The 13,800-nt window shown below is 44.6% G+C and overlaps 1 protein-coding gene and 1 pseudogene across 8 annotated transcripts in view; one reads left to right on the top strand and one right to left on the bottom strand.

Moving 5' to 3' along the window:
* Positions 1–13,355, bottom strand: part of SRPK2 (SRSF protein kinase 2) — a 300,854-nt gene extending 287,499 nt beyond the window's left edge. For 5 of the 8 annotated variants that reach the window (XM_066354334.1, XM_066354340.1, XM_066354337.1 and 2 more), the window contains exons 1-2: positions 13,228–13,355; positions 12,630–12,684 (exon numbers count right to left, since the gene is read on the bottom strand). In XM_066354334.1, coding sequence (XP_066210431.1) covers positions 12,630–12,684; positions 13,228–13,348 — 176 coding nt within the window. In that variant the 5' untranslated portion in view covers positions 13,349–13,355. Of the gene's footprint in view, positions 1–12,629; positions 12,685–12,765; positions 12,898–13,227 lie in introns of those variants that run through there. The other 3 variants (XM_066354341.1, XM_066354338.1, XM_066354339.1) reach the window with 2 other exon arrangements.
* LOC136384205 (caspase-13-like) lies at positions 2,914–5,602 on the top strand (annotated as a pseudogene).
* Positions 13,356–13,800: the final 445 nt, after the last annotated feature.

Raw genomic sequence — 13,800 nt, forward strand, 5'->3', positions numbered from 1 at the left:
GCATGCCCTTTTACCCTCCATATGTTTACACCAACCCTCCATATGTGGCCACTTCTGCCCAGAGGACCTCCCCCTGCCCCCTCTTATTTACTTGCCAAACTATTATTGGCTCTAAGAAGTTTAACAAAAATCTGAATCTACTAAAAGCTATTTGTCGGGCAAATAAGTTTGTAAAATGTGATTTTTATGCTCAATTCGTTAAAAATGGCACTGCCCACGTGGACGATGCTTCCAGGTGAAACTGCTAATTTACCTTCCTGCTTGGGAAGGGGTTTTCATGCCAAAAAGTTTTAAGGAGGAGGAGGAGGAAGGAGGCCATGTTTTTGCAGAGAAGCAGCCAAGATGGCGGGGTACTGAAGGAGAAGCCAGTTTGTGCAGAGAGAGGAGAAGGGGAACAGAGGGGACTGAGTTAGTGGGGGCCTTTGATTCTAGGAAAACCCAGATGTGTCAGTAGCTTTGTGAGCGCTGAAAGAGTGGGTTCTGGAGCCCTCTGTGTGTTTGTATTTACTCACTGGTCGGGTGGGAGGCTAGAATAAAAGGTATAGCCCACCACTTTTTGGCTACACTGTTTCTCTACAGTCTCCCCGAATCTAATGGGAACCTGCATGTGAATGGCCACGATGGCGGTGGTGGCCGCTGGCCATACACTATTGAACTGTGCACTTTAAGTAATGAATTGTATATGTTGTGTAAATTATGTATCAATAAAACTATCACAGCTATAAGAAAAGACTTGCAGGTCCTAGCTGGTAGCTCAGTTGGTTAGAGCATGGACCCAATATACCTAGACTGCCGGTCTGATCCCTGGTCAGGGAATATACAGGAGTCAACCAATGAATGCATGAATAAGTAGAACAACAAAATGATGTTTCTCTCTCTCAAATCAATAAAAAAAATAATTAAGAATAAAAAATATTTTAAAAAAGACTTACAACCCATTTTTTTTAAATGTACAAAAGACAAAGCAGGCACTTCACAAAATAGAAATTCAAATGACCACTAAACATATGAAAACAGTCAACACCACCACTCAGAAAAATGCAAATTAAATCCACAATGAGATAGCCTTACATACCCAGAATAGCAAAAATGAAAAAGAATGACACTATCAAGTGTGGCAAAGATATGGATCCACTGAAACTGTCATACATTGCTGGTGGGAGTATAAAAAAATTCAATCAAAACTATCTTACAATAAAGCTAGGGAAAAAATTACCTTTGCAATTAGTACTAACACTAAGCATCCTGTATTCTGTAACCTAACAATTCCACTAGGGCACATGCCCCAAGAGAAGTGAGTGAAAATGTCCACAAAAGGGTATGTACAAGAATGTTTACAGTGGCTTTATCATAATGACAAAAAACTGAAGAAAAAAAAACTCCACAGAAGAACAAATAAGTAAATTGTGGTATAGTCAGTCAACGAAATACTAGAGAGCAATAACAATGAAGGAACGTACAACAACATGAACACATCTCACAGATACAACACTGCTCACAAAAATTAGGGGATATTTTATCACTTCATATTCATTTTGAAATATCCTAATTTTTGTGAGCAATATACTTGGAAGTTGTTGAGAGTAGAATTTAAATACTATCAGCGCACACATAAAAAAAGGTAATTATGTGAGAGGATGGAGGTGGTAACTAACCTTATTGTGGTAATCATTTCACAATATATATGTGTACCAAATCATTAACCTGTACACCTTATACTTACATGTTATATGGCAATAATCTCTCAATAAAACTGGAAAAAAATAGGCACAAAGGATAATATACTAGGCCCTGGCTGTTTGGCTCAGCAGTAGAGCGTCAGCCCAGCATGTGGATGTCCCAGTTCGACTCCCCAGGTCAGGGCACATAGAAGACGCAATCATCGGCTTCTCCACCACTCCCCCTTCTCTCTCTCTCACTCTCCCCCATCCCTGCCCGGAGCCATGGCTCAACTGGTTTGAAAAACTGGTCCTGGGCGCCTCAGGAGTTAAAATTGGCTCAGTTGCTGAGCAACAGAGTAACACCCAGATGGGCAGCATGGCCCAGCAGAAGGCTTGCCAGGTAGATCCTGGTCGGGGCACATATGGGAGTCTGTCTCTCTGCCTCCCCTCTTCTCACATAATTAAAAAAGAATAATATACCAAATAACATTACTGTTAAAAAAATTTTAAAAACAAAAATATAGCCTGACAAGGCAGTGGCACAGTGGATAGAACGTCAGACTGGGATACAGAAGACCCAGTTTCAAAACCCCAAGGTCGCTGGCTTGAGCATGGGCTCACCTGGCTTGAGCGCAAGCTCATCAGCTTAAGTGCAGGGTCGCTGGCTTGAGCATGGGACCACAGACATGATACCATGGACATTCACTTGAACCCAAAGGTCGCTGGCCTGAAGCCCAAGGTAGGTGGCTTGAATCCAAGGTTGCTGGCTTGAGCAAGGGGTCATTTGCACTGCTGTAGCCCCCCAGTCAAGGCACATATGAGAAAGTAATCAATGAACAACTATGATGGTGCCGCAAGGAGGACTTGATGGTTCTTATCTCTCTCCCTTCCTGTCTGTCTGTCTGTCTCTATCTGTCCCTATCTCTTTCTTTCTGTCTCTGTCACAAAAAAAAAGCACATAATACACCAGAAAGATTGGTGGAGCTATCACTGATGTTTATTTCTTTAAATTGTTTTGTACTGCCTGAGTTTTTTTACCATGACCATATTACAATATCTTATCATTTAAAAAAAAGAAAGAGAGTCCCACAATGGTGGCAGAGTAGATATAGGCTCCACTCACTTCCTCCCAAAACCAAACTGGAATGACAACTAAATTACAGATCAATCAATCTGAATAACCAACTGAAGACTAGCTGAACAAAAGTCTTACAACCAAGGATATACAAAAGAAGCCACATCAAGACTGGCCATGGAGTGAGTGCTAAAGACATTTGCTGCCCACTCAGAGCACAGGTGCTCATATAGCACATGCTTGGTGTTCATGTCTCATGGCATCCTGGACAAAATCTGTGGGACTCTGCAGAATGATGAAAAAAATCAGATGTGTAATCTTATGAAACCATACTCCAGACTTTCAACAGTTGAAACTGCTGTACCTTAAGGACAAACCCAAGGTCATCATCATCCAGGCCCACAGAGGTGCAAACAGTGGAGAGTTACAGGCCAGTGACTCTCAATGGCCTCAGAAGATAGCTCTGCACAGTCTCTTGGGCACCTGAATGAGGAGTGGTATACACAAGACTCACACAGAGAAGGATTTAGTTGCTTACTGCTCACTTCTCAACTCCACATAATGTTCCCTGGAGAAGTGCCAGTGGTTCTCTCTTCATCACACAATTCATAAATTATGTTCAAACATATTCTTACAGGTTTGATCCCTGGTCAGGGCACATACAAGAATCAACCAATGAACTGATAAATAAGAGGAACAATAAATCAATGTTTCTCTCTCTCTCTCTCCCTTCCTCTCTAAAATAAATATCAGGTCTACTGGAAAGTTCTGTCCGTTTCTATCACAACAAGTTTCAACACGTAAGCACATGTTTATTTGGCGCATGGGTGCCTCTCTATTTTTATCACTTAATGCAGGGGTCTCAAACTCAACTCAGCATGTGGGCCACAGAGCAAGATCACAACCGTTCGGCAGGCCGCACTAGGTCTACAAAAGGCAACTGTTACACAACACTTTTCTCACTGCAGTTGAAAACAAAAAAAAATCAGTACAACAAGCACAATCGTACATGCAGTTTACTCAGTGTCACAAAACGACCAGAAACTGTAGTTCGCATCACAACTGCTATTAACTAAGCTAATATCTAGCTAGGATGCTAGAGAAATGAAAAATACAAGTAGGCCCCTAGGCTTACTTAATTTTATCCAAAATATTTTGAACTTCGTGGATTAGTCTGCGGGCCGCACAAAATTGTTCGGCGGGCCGCATGCGACCCGCGGGCCGCGAGTTTGAGACCCCTGACTTAATGTTTACATACTGACGTAGCAAATTAAAACAAAGTTGATTCACATTAGTCTTATGTGTGAAGCGATAGTGTTCCCATGGCTACTGATAAAGTTGATTTACGCCACTGTATTTCTATGAATTTCAACAAGGAAGAAATGCTACAGAAGCATGTAGAAATTTATTGAAAGTGTTTGGTGAAGGTACAGTTTCTGATAGCACATGCAAAAGATGGTTCGAAAAATTCAAAACAGGTGATTTCAACCTTTCTGATAAGCCACATTCTGGGTGACCATCTTTGATCGATGACGATGTTGTTAAAACCATGTTGGAGCAGGATCCTTTTCTGACAACATCGGAGATCGCAGAAAGGCTTAATTCAGCTCAGCAAACCATTTCGGACCATATTCGGAAAATAGGATTGGTGTGGAAATATTCAAGATGGGTGCCACATGAATTAAGTCAGAAGAATTTGGATGATCAAGTTGTCATATGCACATCTCTGCATGCTTGGAACAAAATCGAGCCCTTCTTGAACCGGATGAGAACTGGGGATGAAAAGTGGATTACCTACGAAAACATCGTAAGGAAAAGGGCATATTGTGAACCCGGAAAACCTAGCCCTTCCACCTCTAAACCAAATTAGACTCTGAATAAGAGAATGTTGTGTATATGGTGGGACATTCGAGGACCAATACATTATGAGCTTTTAAAACCGAACGAAAAGCTCAATTCCTAGAAGTATTGTCAGCAACTGGATAATTTAAAGACAGCAGTCCAAGAAAAGAGGCCGGCGATGTTCAATAAGAAGAACATCATACTGCATCATGATAATGCCAGGCCATATGCTGCTTTGGGGACTTGTCAAAAAATTGCAGAACTAGGCTGGGAAATTCTGTCGCATCCACCATATTCCCCGGACTTAGCACTCTCTATCACTTGTTTTTGTCCTTACAAAATTTTTTGAAGGGCAAAAAATTCAAAAATAAAGAAGATATCAAACAAGCACTGGTTCAATTTTTCGCATCAAAAGATAAAACATTTTTCAAAAATGGGATATACAGCCTGACCTGTGGTGGTGCAGTGGATAAAGCGTCAACCTGGAAATGCTGAGGTTGCCAGTTCAAAACCCTGGGCTTGCCTGGTCAAGGCACATATGGGTGTTGATGCTTCCTGCTCCTCCCCCCTTCTCTCTCTCTCTCTCTCTCTCACTCTCTCTCCCCTCTCTATAATGAATAAATAAATAAAAATCTTTAAAAATATAAAACATCCTCATGTACTACAATCCATTCATTTCCTAGTGCTCATGTTCACGGTTGCAGGTGGCTGGAGAAAAAAAAAATGGGATATACAAATTGCCCTCACGCTGGCAAGAAATCATTAATAATAATGGCAATTATATTATTTAATAAAGTTTATTGACGGTAAGAAAAATTTATATTTTGTTTTATTCCAAAAATGGACAGAACTTTCCGGTAGACCGTATAGTTAAAAAAAGGATTTTTAGATAGATTCTTGGAGTTGTCAACTGACAGACACATTCATGATGGTTCAAAGATCATTTGAAGAACAAGGTAGTAAAGACCAAACAATTCAAAGATAAACTATGTCCAGATGTTTTTGCCTCTTTCCAAACAATTAAAATGAGAAGTCTAAGGAGTCCAGTCCTTATATATATACTTCCTGAAAAAATGTGCCAGTCCAACATGATTTTTATATGACTTTCTATTTCAGTAAGACAATATAATAAGGCCCTGGTCAGTTGGCTTAGCAGTAGAGCGCCAGCCCAGTGTGTGGGTGTCCTGGGTTTGACTCCCAGTCAGAGCACACAGGAGAAGCAACCACCTGCTTCTCTACCCTTCCCCCTTCCCCTCCCCCTCCCCCTCCCCCTCCTCCTCCTTCTTCTTCTTCTTCTTCTTCTCTCTCTCTCTCTCTCTCTCTCTTCTCCTCCCACAGCCATGGCTCATTTGGAGCAAGTTGGCCCAGGGCGCTGAGGATGGCTCCATGGCCTCGCCTCAGGTGCTAAAATTGCTCAGCTGCTGAGCAATGAAGCAACAGCCCCAGATGGGCAGAGCATCACCTCATAGGGGGCTGGCCAGGTGAATTCCAGTTAGGGTGCATGCAGAAGTCTGTCTCTCTGCCTCCCTGTTTTTCACTTAAGAAAAAAAAGAGAGAGAAAAAAAAATAAAATAATAAAACTATTTCATTAAAATAACAATAATGCTAAACTCAAACAAGGTATCTTCTTAACCCTTTGAGTAGTGAGTTTTTTTTAACCCTTTGAGTGAGGCCATACATTAACAACGTTCATACTACTCAAAGGGTTGAAGCCTTCCCTTACCAATCAATGTATCACTGTATCTAAACCAGGGGTAGTCAACCTTTTTATACCTACTGCCCACTTCTGTATCTCTGTTAGTAGTAAAATTTTCTAACCGGTTCCACAGTAATTGTGATTTATAAAGTAGGGAAGTAACTTTACTTTATAAAATTTATAAAGCAGAGTTATAGCAAGTTAAAGCATATAATAATAATTACCTATCAAGTACTTTATGTCGGATTTTCGCTGTTTGGCAGAATAAATCTTTATAAAACAACTTACTATAGTTAAATCTATCTTTTTATTTATACTTTGGTTGCTCCGCTAAGGCCCACCATGAAAGCTGGAACACCCACTAGTGGGCGGTAGGGACCAGGTTGACTACCACTGATCTAAACCTTACAGTACTTATCACACTGTCCTCCAATGGTCTGTAGACCAGGCACTCTCTCCTACTTGAGTTAGTACAGAGTGTTACTTATCTTAATCTTCCCAGCATCCAACACACTGCCTAGCACTAAATATCTGCAATACTAGGTATCTGCTTCATTTGTGTTGTGCTAAATTTCACTGCTGATAAGTACAAATGTTTGTTGAATAAACAAGTGAGTAACAAAACAAGAAGTCAAAAGTAAGTGATTACCTTCCAAGAGAAGTACTCCAAAGTCATTGCCTTGTGAGCATGAGTTTGTAGTATAGGGAAGAGTTGAGGATTACTTAATAAAGACTTGTACCACAGCATTCCTAAATTGCTGCACCTGTGATTCACTGACACAGTGCCACCAATTGCATGCCTATCATTTTCTGCAGCAGTTAGAACCCATACTGCAGAAAACAGATAAGCAATGACCTACAGGTCCCACCTACCAACATAAGGATACAGTGCAGAACGCCATCACCAACAGGACACACACAAATCACAGATATCATGCAGAGAAAAAACAGACAGGAATAGACACCAAGATACAAAGCTGCTAACTTGCTACTAAGTTAAAATACAAATATAAGTCCTCCAGCAATCATACTCTTGGGTATCTGTCCTACAGAAATAGAAGTAAGTTCACATAAAAACCTGTACACGAACATCCAGCAGCTTATTTGTAAGAATCAAAAACAAGAAACTCCCTGGTCGGTTGGCTCAGTGGTAGAGCGTCGGCCTGGCATGCAGAAGTCCCGGGTTCGATTCCCGGCCAGGGCACACAGGAGAAGCGCCCATCTGCTTCTCCACCCCTCCCCCTCTCCTTCCTCTCTGTCTCTCTCTTCCCCTCCCACAGCCGAGGCTCCATGGGAACAAGGATGGCCCGGGCGCTGGGGATGGCTCCATGGCCTCTGCCTCAGGCACTAGAGTAGCTCTGGTCGCAACAGAAGCGATGCCCCGGTTGGGCAGAGCATCACCCCCTGGTGGGCGTGCCGGGTGGATCCCAGTCCGGCGCATGTGGACTGCCTCCCCGTTTCCAGCTTCAGAAAAATACAAAAAAAAAAAAAATACAAGAAACTAACTAGTGAATGGATAAACTAAGGTACATTCACACCATGACATTCTACTCAGCAATAAGGAATGAGCTACTGATACACCTAACAACAGGAATGGGTCTCAAAGACACTACGCTGAGTGAAAAAAGTGAATCTCAAAAGGTTACATGCTGTATAATTCTATTTATCTCACTCTCAAAGTGGTAAAAAGTTAGTAGAGAACAGCTCAGTGCCTGCCAGGGGTTAGGGAGAGGTGAGGGTAACAAGATGGAGTTTCTTTGTGGTGATGAAACAGTTCTGCACCCTAATCATGGTAATGATTACACAAATATACATGAATATACAAATGGTAACATTTGACAGACCCCCCCCCCCCACACACACACACACAGTGCATGTAAAACCTGGTGAAATTTTACTTGAGTTCACATTATTGTGCCAATGTCAATTTCCTAGTTGTGACAATGTTCTGTGGTTATGCAAGATACCACCACTAGGGGAAGCTGGATGAAGGGTGCACAGGGAACTCTGTACTGTTTTTGCAACTTCGTGTCAAAATTAAAAAATTTTATTAAAAAATAATTTATAGCCAAAAGGTTGAAAGAACCCAAATGTCCATCAAAGGATGAATGGATAAAATGTGCTGTAGCAAGACAATGAAACATTATTTGGCAATATAAAGGAATGAAGCACCAACACATGTCACAACATGGATGAACCTTGAAAACATTATGCTAAGTGAAAAAAATCAGACACAAGACCATGGACTGTATGATTCCATTCATATAAAGTATCCAAAATAGGTAAGTTCACAGAGGCAGAAAATAAATTAGTGGTTGCTGGGGGCAGGGGAGAAGGGGGAGTGACTGCTAAATAAGTACAGGGTTTTTTGGGGGGATGATGAAAATGTTCTGGAATTAAATAATGGTGATAGCTGCAAAACTTGGTGACTATACCAAAAACCAGTGGATTATAAACTTCCGAAAACAAACTTTATGGTACATGCATTATGTCTCAATAAAGAAGTTACATGTAGGGAAAAAATCAACAAATAAAAAATATCTTTAAAAACTTTCATACACACACACACACACACACACACACACACACACACACACACATACACACATGCCCCAAGGCAAAAATCTGCCCCAAGCCATGCGATTTAGCTAATTGTTAAAATTCAGGACTGAATGACACTGCAGTCCTTCTTGCTGCTGGTTACAATTAGCACAACTAATAATTAGCAAAGAAAAATCACCAGAACAATCTGTTTAGATTAAAATTTTGAGGTGGCTAAGCAGAGATATCTCAATCTTATTCCTGATGACTACAAATTCCAGAATACTAAAAAATGGAACTGACTTAATTCATTAAACTCCCCAGAAGTAAAATAAACTAAAATGAATGAAGAACTGGCTTGCACATACAAGCAGATAATGACAAAAGCATTACATCAAACCAAGCCCATGCAGTCATACAGAAAAATTCAAATTTGTCAGTTATTACATTAATACAGTTTAAAATGACCCCCTAATACACCTTTCCTCCTCTACAGAATTAATCAAAAGCAAAAACATGGCATCAGAAACCTGATTTCTGGTCCAAACTAAACTAATTGTGTGACCTTAACCTTTGTCAGAGCTGCTTCTAAAATGAGTACACCTCTGAGACTCCCGGTCTCCTGAAGTCCCTTCCATCACCACTTCTCTCCAACGCCCTGAACCAAGTCACCATGGTTTCCCTCCTACTAACTGGCCAGTTCCCATTTTCAACTCCTTCCCTGCCAGCCCCAATCCCTTCTCCCCAAGGACTACAAGGCCAGGCCTCCTCACTGACTCCTCCCCCACCATCCTCTTCTGTAGCACCCCAGCCACCTGGCCCTTGGGTTCCTCCAACATTCCTACCCATTCCTCCCTAGGAACTTTGCCACATTCCCACCACCTACTCCTCATTCCAGCTGCAGCTCAAATGTCACCTCGTCAGACAGCTGTGTGTGGACTCTGTCCCAGGCTGCCTTGATTCAATAGTTATGTACCAGAGCGGTGTCCCATTTCCTGGTCTGTGAAAGGGTGGTAACAACAACGTGTACCCCATTGGGTTATCACAAGGGATAAACACATGTAAAGTCATCAGCACAGTGACTGGCAGTGGTCAAATGTCACCACTATTACTTAAGGTGCCCCATCTTAATTTTCTCCATATGCTTTATTTAGCACTATCTCCAATCAGCATCTTAATTTGTCATCTTTGGGGTTCTCCTCAAACCCCCACAGAATATACGTTTCATGAGGAGGTTTGTTGGTCTTATTCAAAGTTCACTTCTATCACCACCTCCTATGAAAGGCATGCAACTACTGCTGAATACATGCAGAAATAAATCATATCAAGCATTCCCTTAAAATAATGTCTTGATTCAAAGAATTAAGTTAAAAATGACATTGCTTTGCCTGACCAGGTGGTGGCGCAGTAGATAGAGGGGCAGACTGGGACCCGGGGGACCCAGGTTAGAAACCACTCAGGTTGCTGGCTTGAGCAAAGGGTCACAAGCTCCATTGCAACCTCCCCCCCATCCAACCAGCCACATAAGAAAGCAATCAATGAACAACTAAAATGCCACATTGAAGAACTGATGCTTCCCATCTCTTTCTCTTCCTGTCTGCCTGTCTCTATCTATCCCCCCTCTCTGATTCTCTGTCAAAAAAAAAATGACATCACTTTAATCAGTTATGTAATTAGGTGCTGGTTGGATTTTCCGCCTCTCAAATCTTATCACATAAATACAAGACAATGGAAGAAACTAATCTATGGGAGTAATATGTATGTATGTGTGTGTGTGTGTGTGTAGTGGAATAGTATAAATATATGCTAATTTCTTATAATCATATCACATAAATCCCAACTGCAGCATTGGACATTAGAAAAGTTATATCAGGGGTCCCCAAACTACGGCCCGCTGAGGCCATTTATCCGGCCCCCGCCGCACTTCCAGAAGGAGCACTTCTTTCATTGGTGGTCAGTGAGAGGAGCATAGTTCCCATTGAAATACTGGTCAGTTTGTTGATTTAAATTTACTTGTTCTTTATTTTAAATATTGTATTTGTTCCCGTTTTGTTTTTTTACTTTAAAATAAGATATGTGCAGTGTGCATAGGGATTTGTTCATAGTTTTTTTTATAGTCTGGCCCTCCAACAGTCTGAGGGACAGTGAACTGGCCCCCTGTGTAAAAAGTTTGGGGACCCCTGAGTTATATCCTTAAGTATGAAAACAGAAAACACAATGACTTCTTAACAGTTCTATTTACATGTATACATATATATAAAACACACATACATTTACTAATATGTATACATATAAATATATATCAGTACATACACACACACATGCCTACACACACACACCCCATTCCCCCAAACCCAGGGTATGCTTTTCTCAACTTTTTCACGTTTCTGAACTTAATGAGTATGGAGAAATAAAAGGTGAGATTAAAAGCCAACAATGAGGGTCCTAAACATTACAGTTCTCATTTATTGGCTAAACTTTCATCATTCATCAAAGAAAATACCAAATTTGAAGTTCTGATTGACTTGAAAGATACCATCAATTATTTTAAAGCATCTAAAACTACCAAATATTCCGTTCAGTCCTTTTCCCATATTGTTTTTTTTTTTAAGGAAGGCATTATGTCAATATCTACATTCTGTGATATCCTGGATGTACTTACAAATTATACTCCATTCTGAATGAACAAAATGCTGTCATGCTACACCACATTAGTAATAACTTCGGCAGTTTTCATAGATGCCACCAGTGGGTATGAAGTTCCCTAAACAGAGACCACGGTGAAGAGACGGAAGGCATCCTGGAAACGCTGCCGGGTAGCCCCCAAAGGAAACAACCCAGAAATGCTTCGTGGTTTTATTTAAAGATGAGCATGGACTGCCATTCCCCATAACACCAAAAATAACACACAGTATTTCTTACTCAAAAGGAAGAGCAGAGCCGCTTATCTTTGAGGAGGAGTAAAGGTGATGAACGCTGGCAGATTTTTAAAATTAAGAAAAAAAGGGAAAAGCGAGAGGTGGCGGCGCTCAGCGGTCTCCGAGCAGCTCTCCAGGCAAGGCTCCGTGGGCGCCCGCCGCTCCCACTCCGGTCCGTGACCAGCCTGGAGGTGGCCGGCAGATGGCACGTTTTAAGTATCACCCCGTATTCACCAACTCTGGGCACAATGAGGGGCCTGGAAGCCGCGGCGGGACCGTCAGTGCACACGCCCACCCGCTCCGCGCAGCAGTCACGCGCGGCCGGAGCAGAAAGTTTCGAATACAAACCCGGGCGCCTAACGCAGGGTCTCGGCACCGAACTTGCGCCAGGCACACGCCCCAGGCGACCCTCTAGACACGGGCTCTGTCTTCAGCAGAAAGGCCGAGAGGCAGGAGCCAGTGAGGACGGCGGGGCGACACGGACACGCGCAGACACTCTCGGCCCCCGTGCCCAGGTGGGAGCGGCGAGGCGGCCTCACGCTGCGCAAGGCTTGCCGGCCCGGCGCCACCGTCCCTCCCGGGTGGGTCCGCGCCCCCAGGGCAGCTCTGCGTGCAGGCGGCCGTGCGCACACCCCGCGCCACCCGCACGCCCGCCCCGCCGGCCGCCGACACTGGGCCCAGGGCTGCGGGGGCCGGGGATGCTCCCCTGGCCGGTCGCGGCCTCGCGCGCCCCTCCCCCCGGGCCGCCCGCCGGGGCGCAGACGGCGAGCGCCGCTTCCCTGGGGATCAGCCCGCCCTCCGGCCCTTGGGATCCAGGCAACTTCCCCGACGTGGTTGCGGGCTGCCCCCGACCGGGCAAGGGCGGGGAACCAGGGTCGAGCGTGGCGTGGACTCACTTTTTCGGGTGTTTCTCTCTTTTCGGCCTCCGCTTTCGGGCCTGAATGGCCAGCACTGGAGAGAGAGGAGACACACATTAACGGTCGGGCGGGCCGGCCCGCGGGGCCCGGAGGAGGCGTCCCCGCGGCCACTCACCTTTCCGGGAGCTCATCCCGACGCAGCGGAACCGGGGTGCGGGGTCTTAGCGACTCCGGCGGCGGCGGCGGCGACCTGGGAGCCCAGCCGGCTGCAGCGTCCGCTCGCTCCGCCAGCGGGGAGGAGGCGGGCACCGCGCCTGCGCCGCCCCGGCCGCCGCTCCCGCGGGGGACCCGGCAAGACCCGCCCCGCCAGCCCCGCCCCCCACGCCCCGCGAGGTCTGCGCCCCGGGACTCAGCGGCTCCTCTGCTCCCCACGGTCGCCCGCCCGCCCTACCTGTGCGAAAGCCGACCCCGACCCCTCACACACGACCACCGCCGCTCGGGCCCTAGGCCTCTTCGCCCCAGCCCGCGGCCCGGTCCTCGCCTCCTGCGCCCCAGCGGCCGGCCCAGCCTCCCTCCAGCCTTTCCCGGGCAACCCGGCCCGCGACCTCCCTCTCCAGCCAGCCTCACCCCTACGCACTCTGGCCGGTGGTGCCTCCCGCCTCTCCGTGCGCCTTTTCTTGGCCTCCACGAGTGTCACACCACTGTTCTTGGCGCGGCCTCTTCCCCCCCTTGACTCCTGTACATCCTTGCATCCCCATGAGCGCCGCTTCCTCCTCTCTGGCGGGTGTGGGAAGGTCACCAGATCAAGAACTGAGAGGCCTCGGGTCCTTCACTAGCTGTGTGTGTGACCTTGGAGAAGTCATCTTATCTGGGCGTTACCTATCGCACAGGATTGCTTAAGTTTAATAAGGCAAAAGTTGCAGAGCATGGAAAGTAGAATGAAGCTTTTGCAACTGAGTTAAATGAATTCAATAAATAACGTGTACAACTATTTAACACAATACCAACAAGTAGTTATTTTCTCCATCTTGCAATGAAGAAACTGAGTCCTAAAGAGGTTAAACAGTTTACCTAGCTTTGATTCACATTTAGACCTAGCCGATTCCAAACTCTCACATATCATGCTTCCTAATAAAAATGTGAATCAAGCTGATAATGGCACAAAATGATCACTTCAATATTCCCTTGTTTCTTTCAATAATTATATTTT

This window comes from Saccopteryx leptura, chromosome 12 (genome assembly GCF_036850995.1).
Source record: "Saccopteryx leptura isolate mSacLep1 chromosome 12, mSacLep1_pri_phased_curated, whole genome shotgun sequence".
Taxonomy (NCBI): Eukaryota; Metazoa; Chordata; class Mammalia; order Chiroptera; family Emballonuridae; genus Saccopteryx; species Saccopteryx leptura.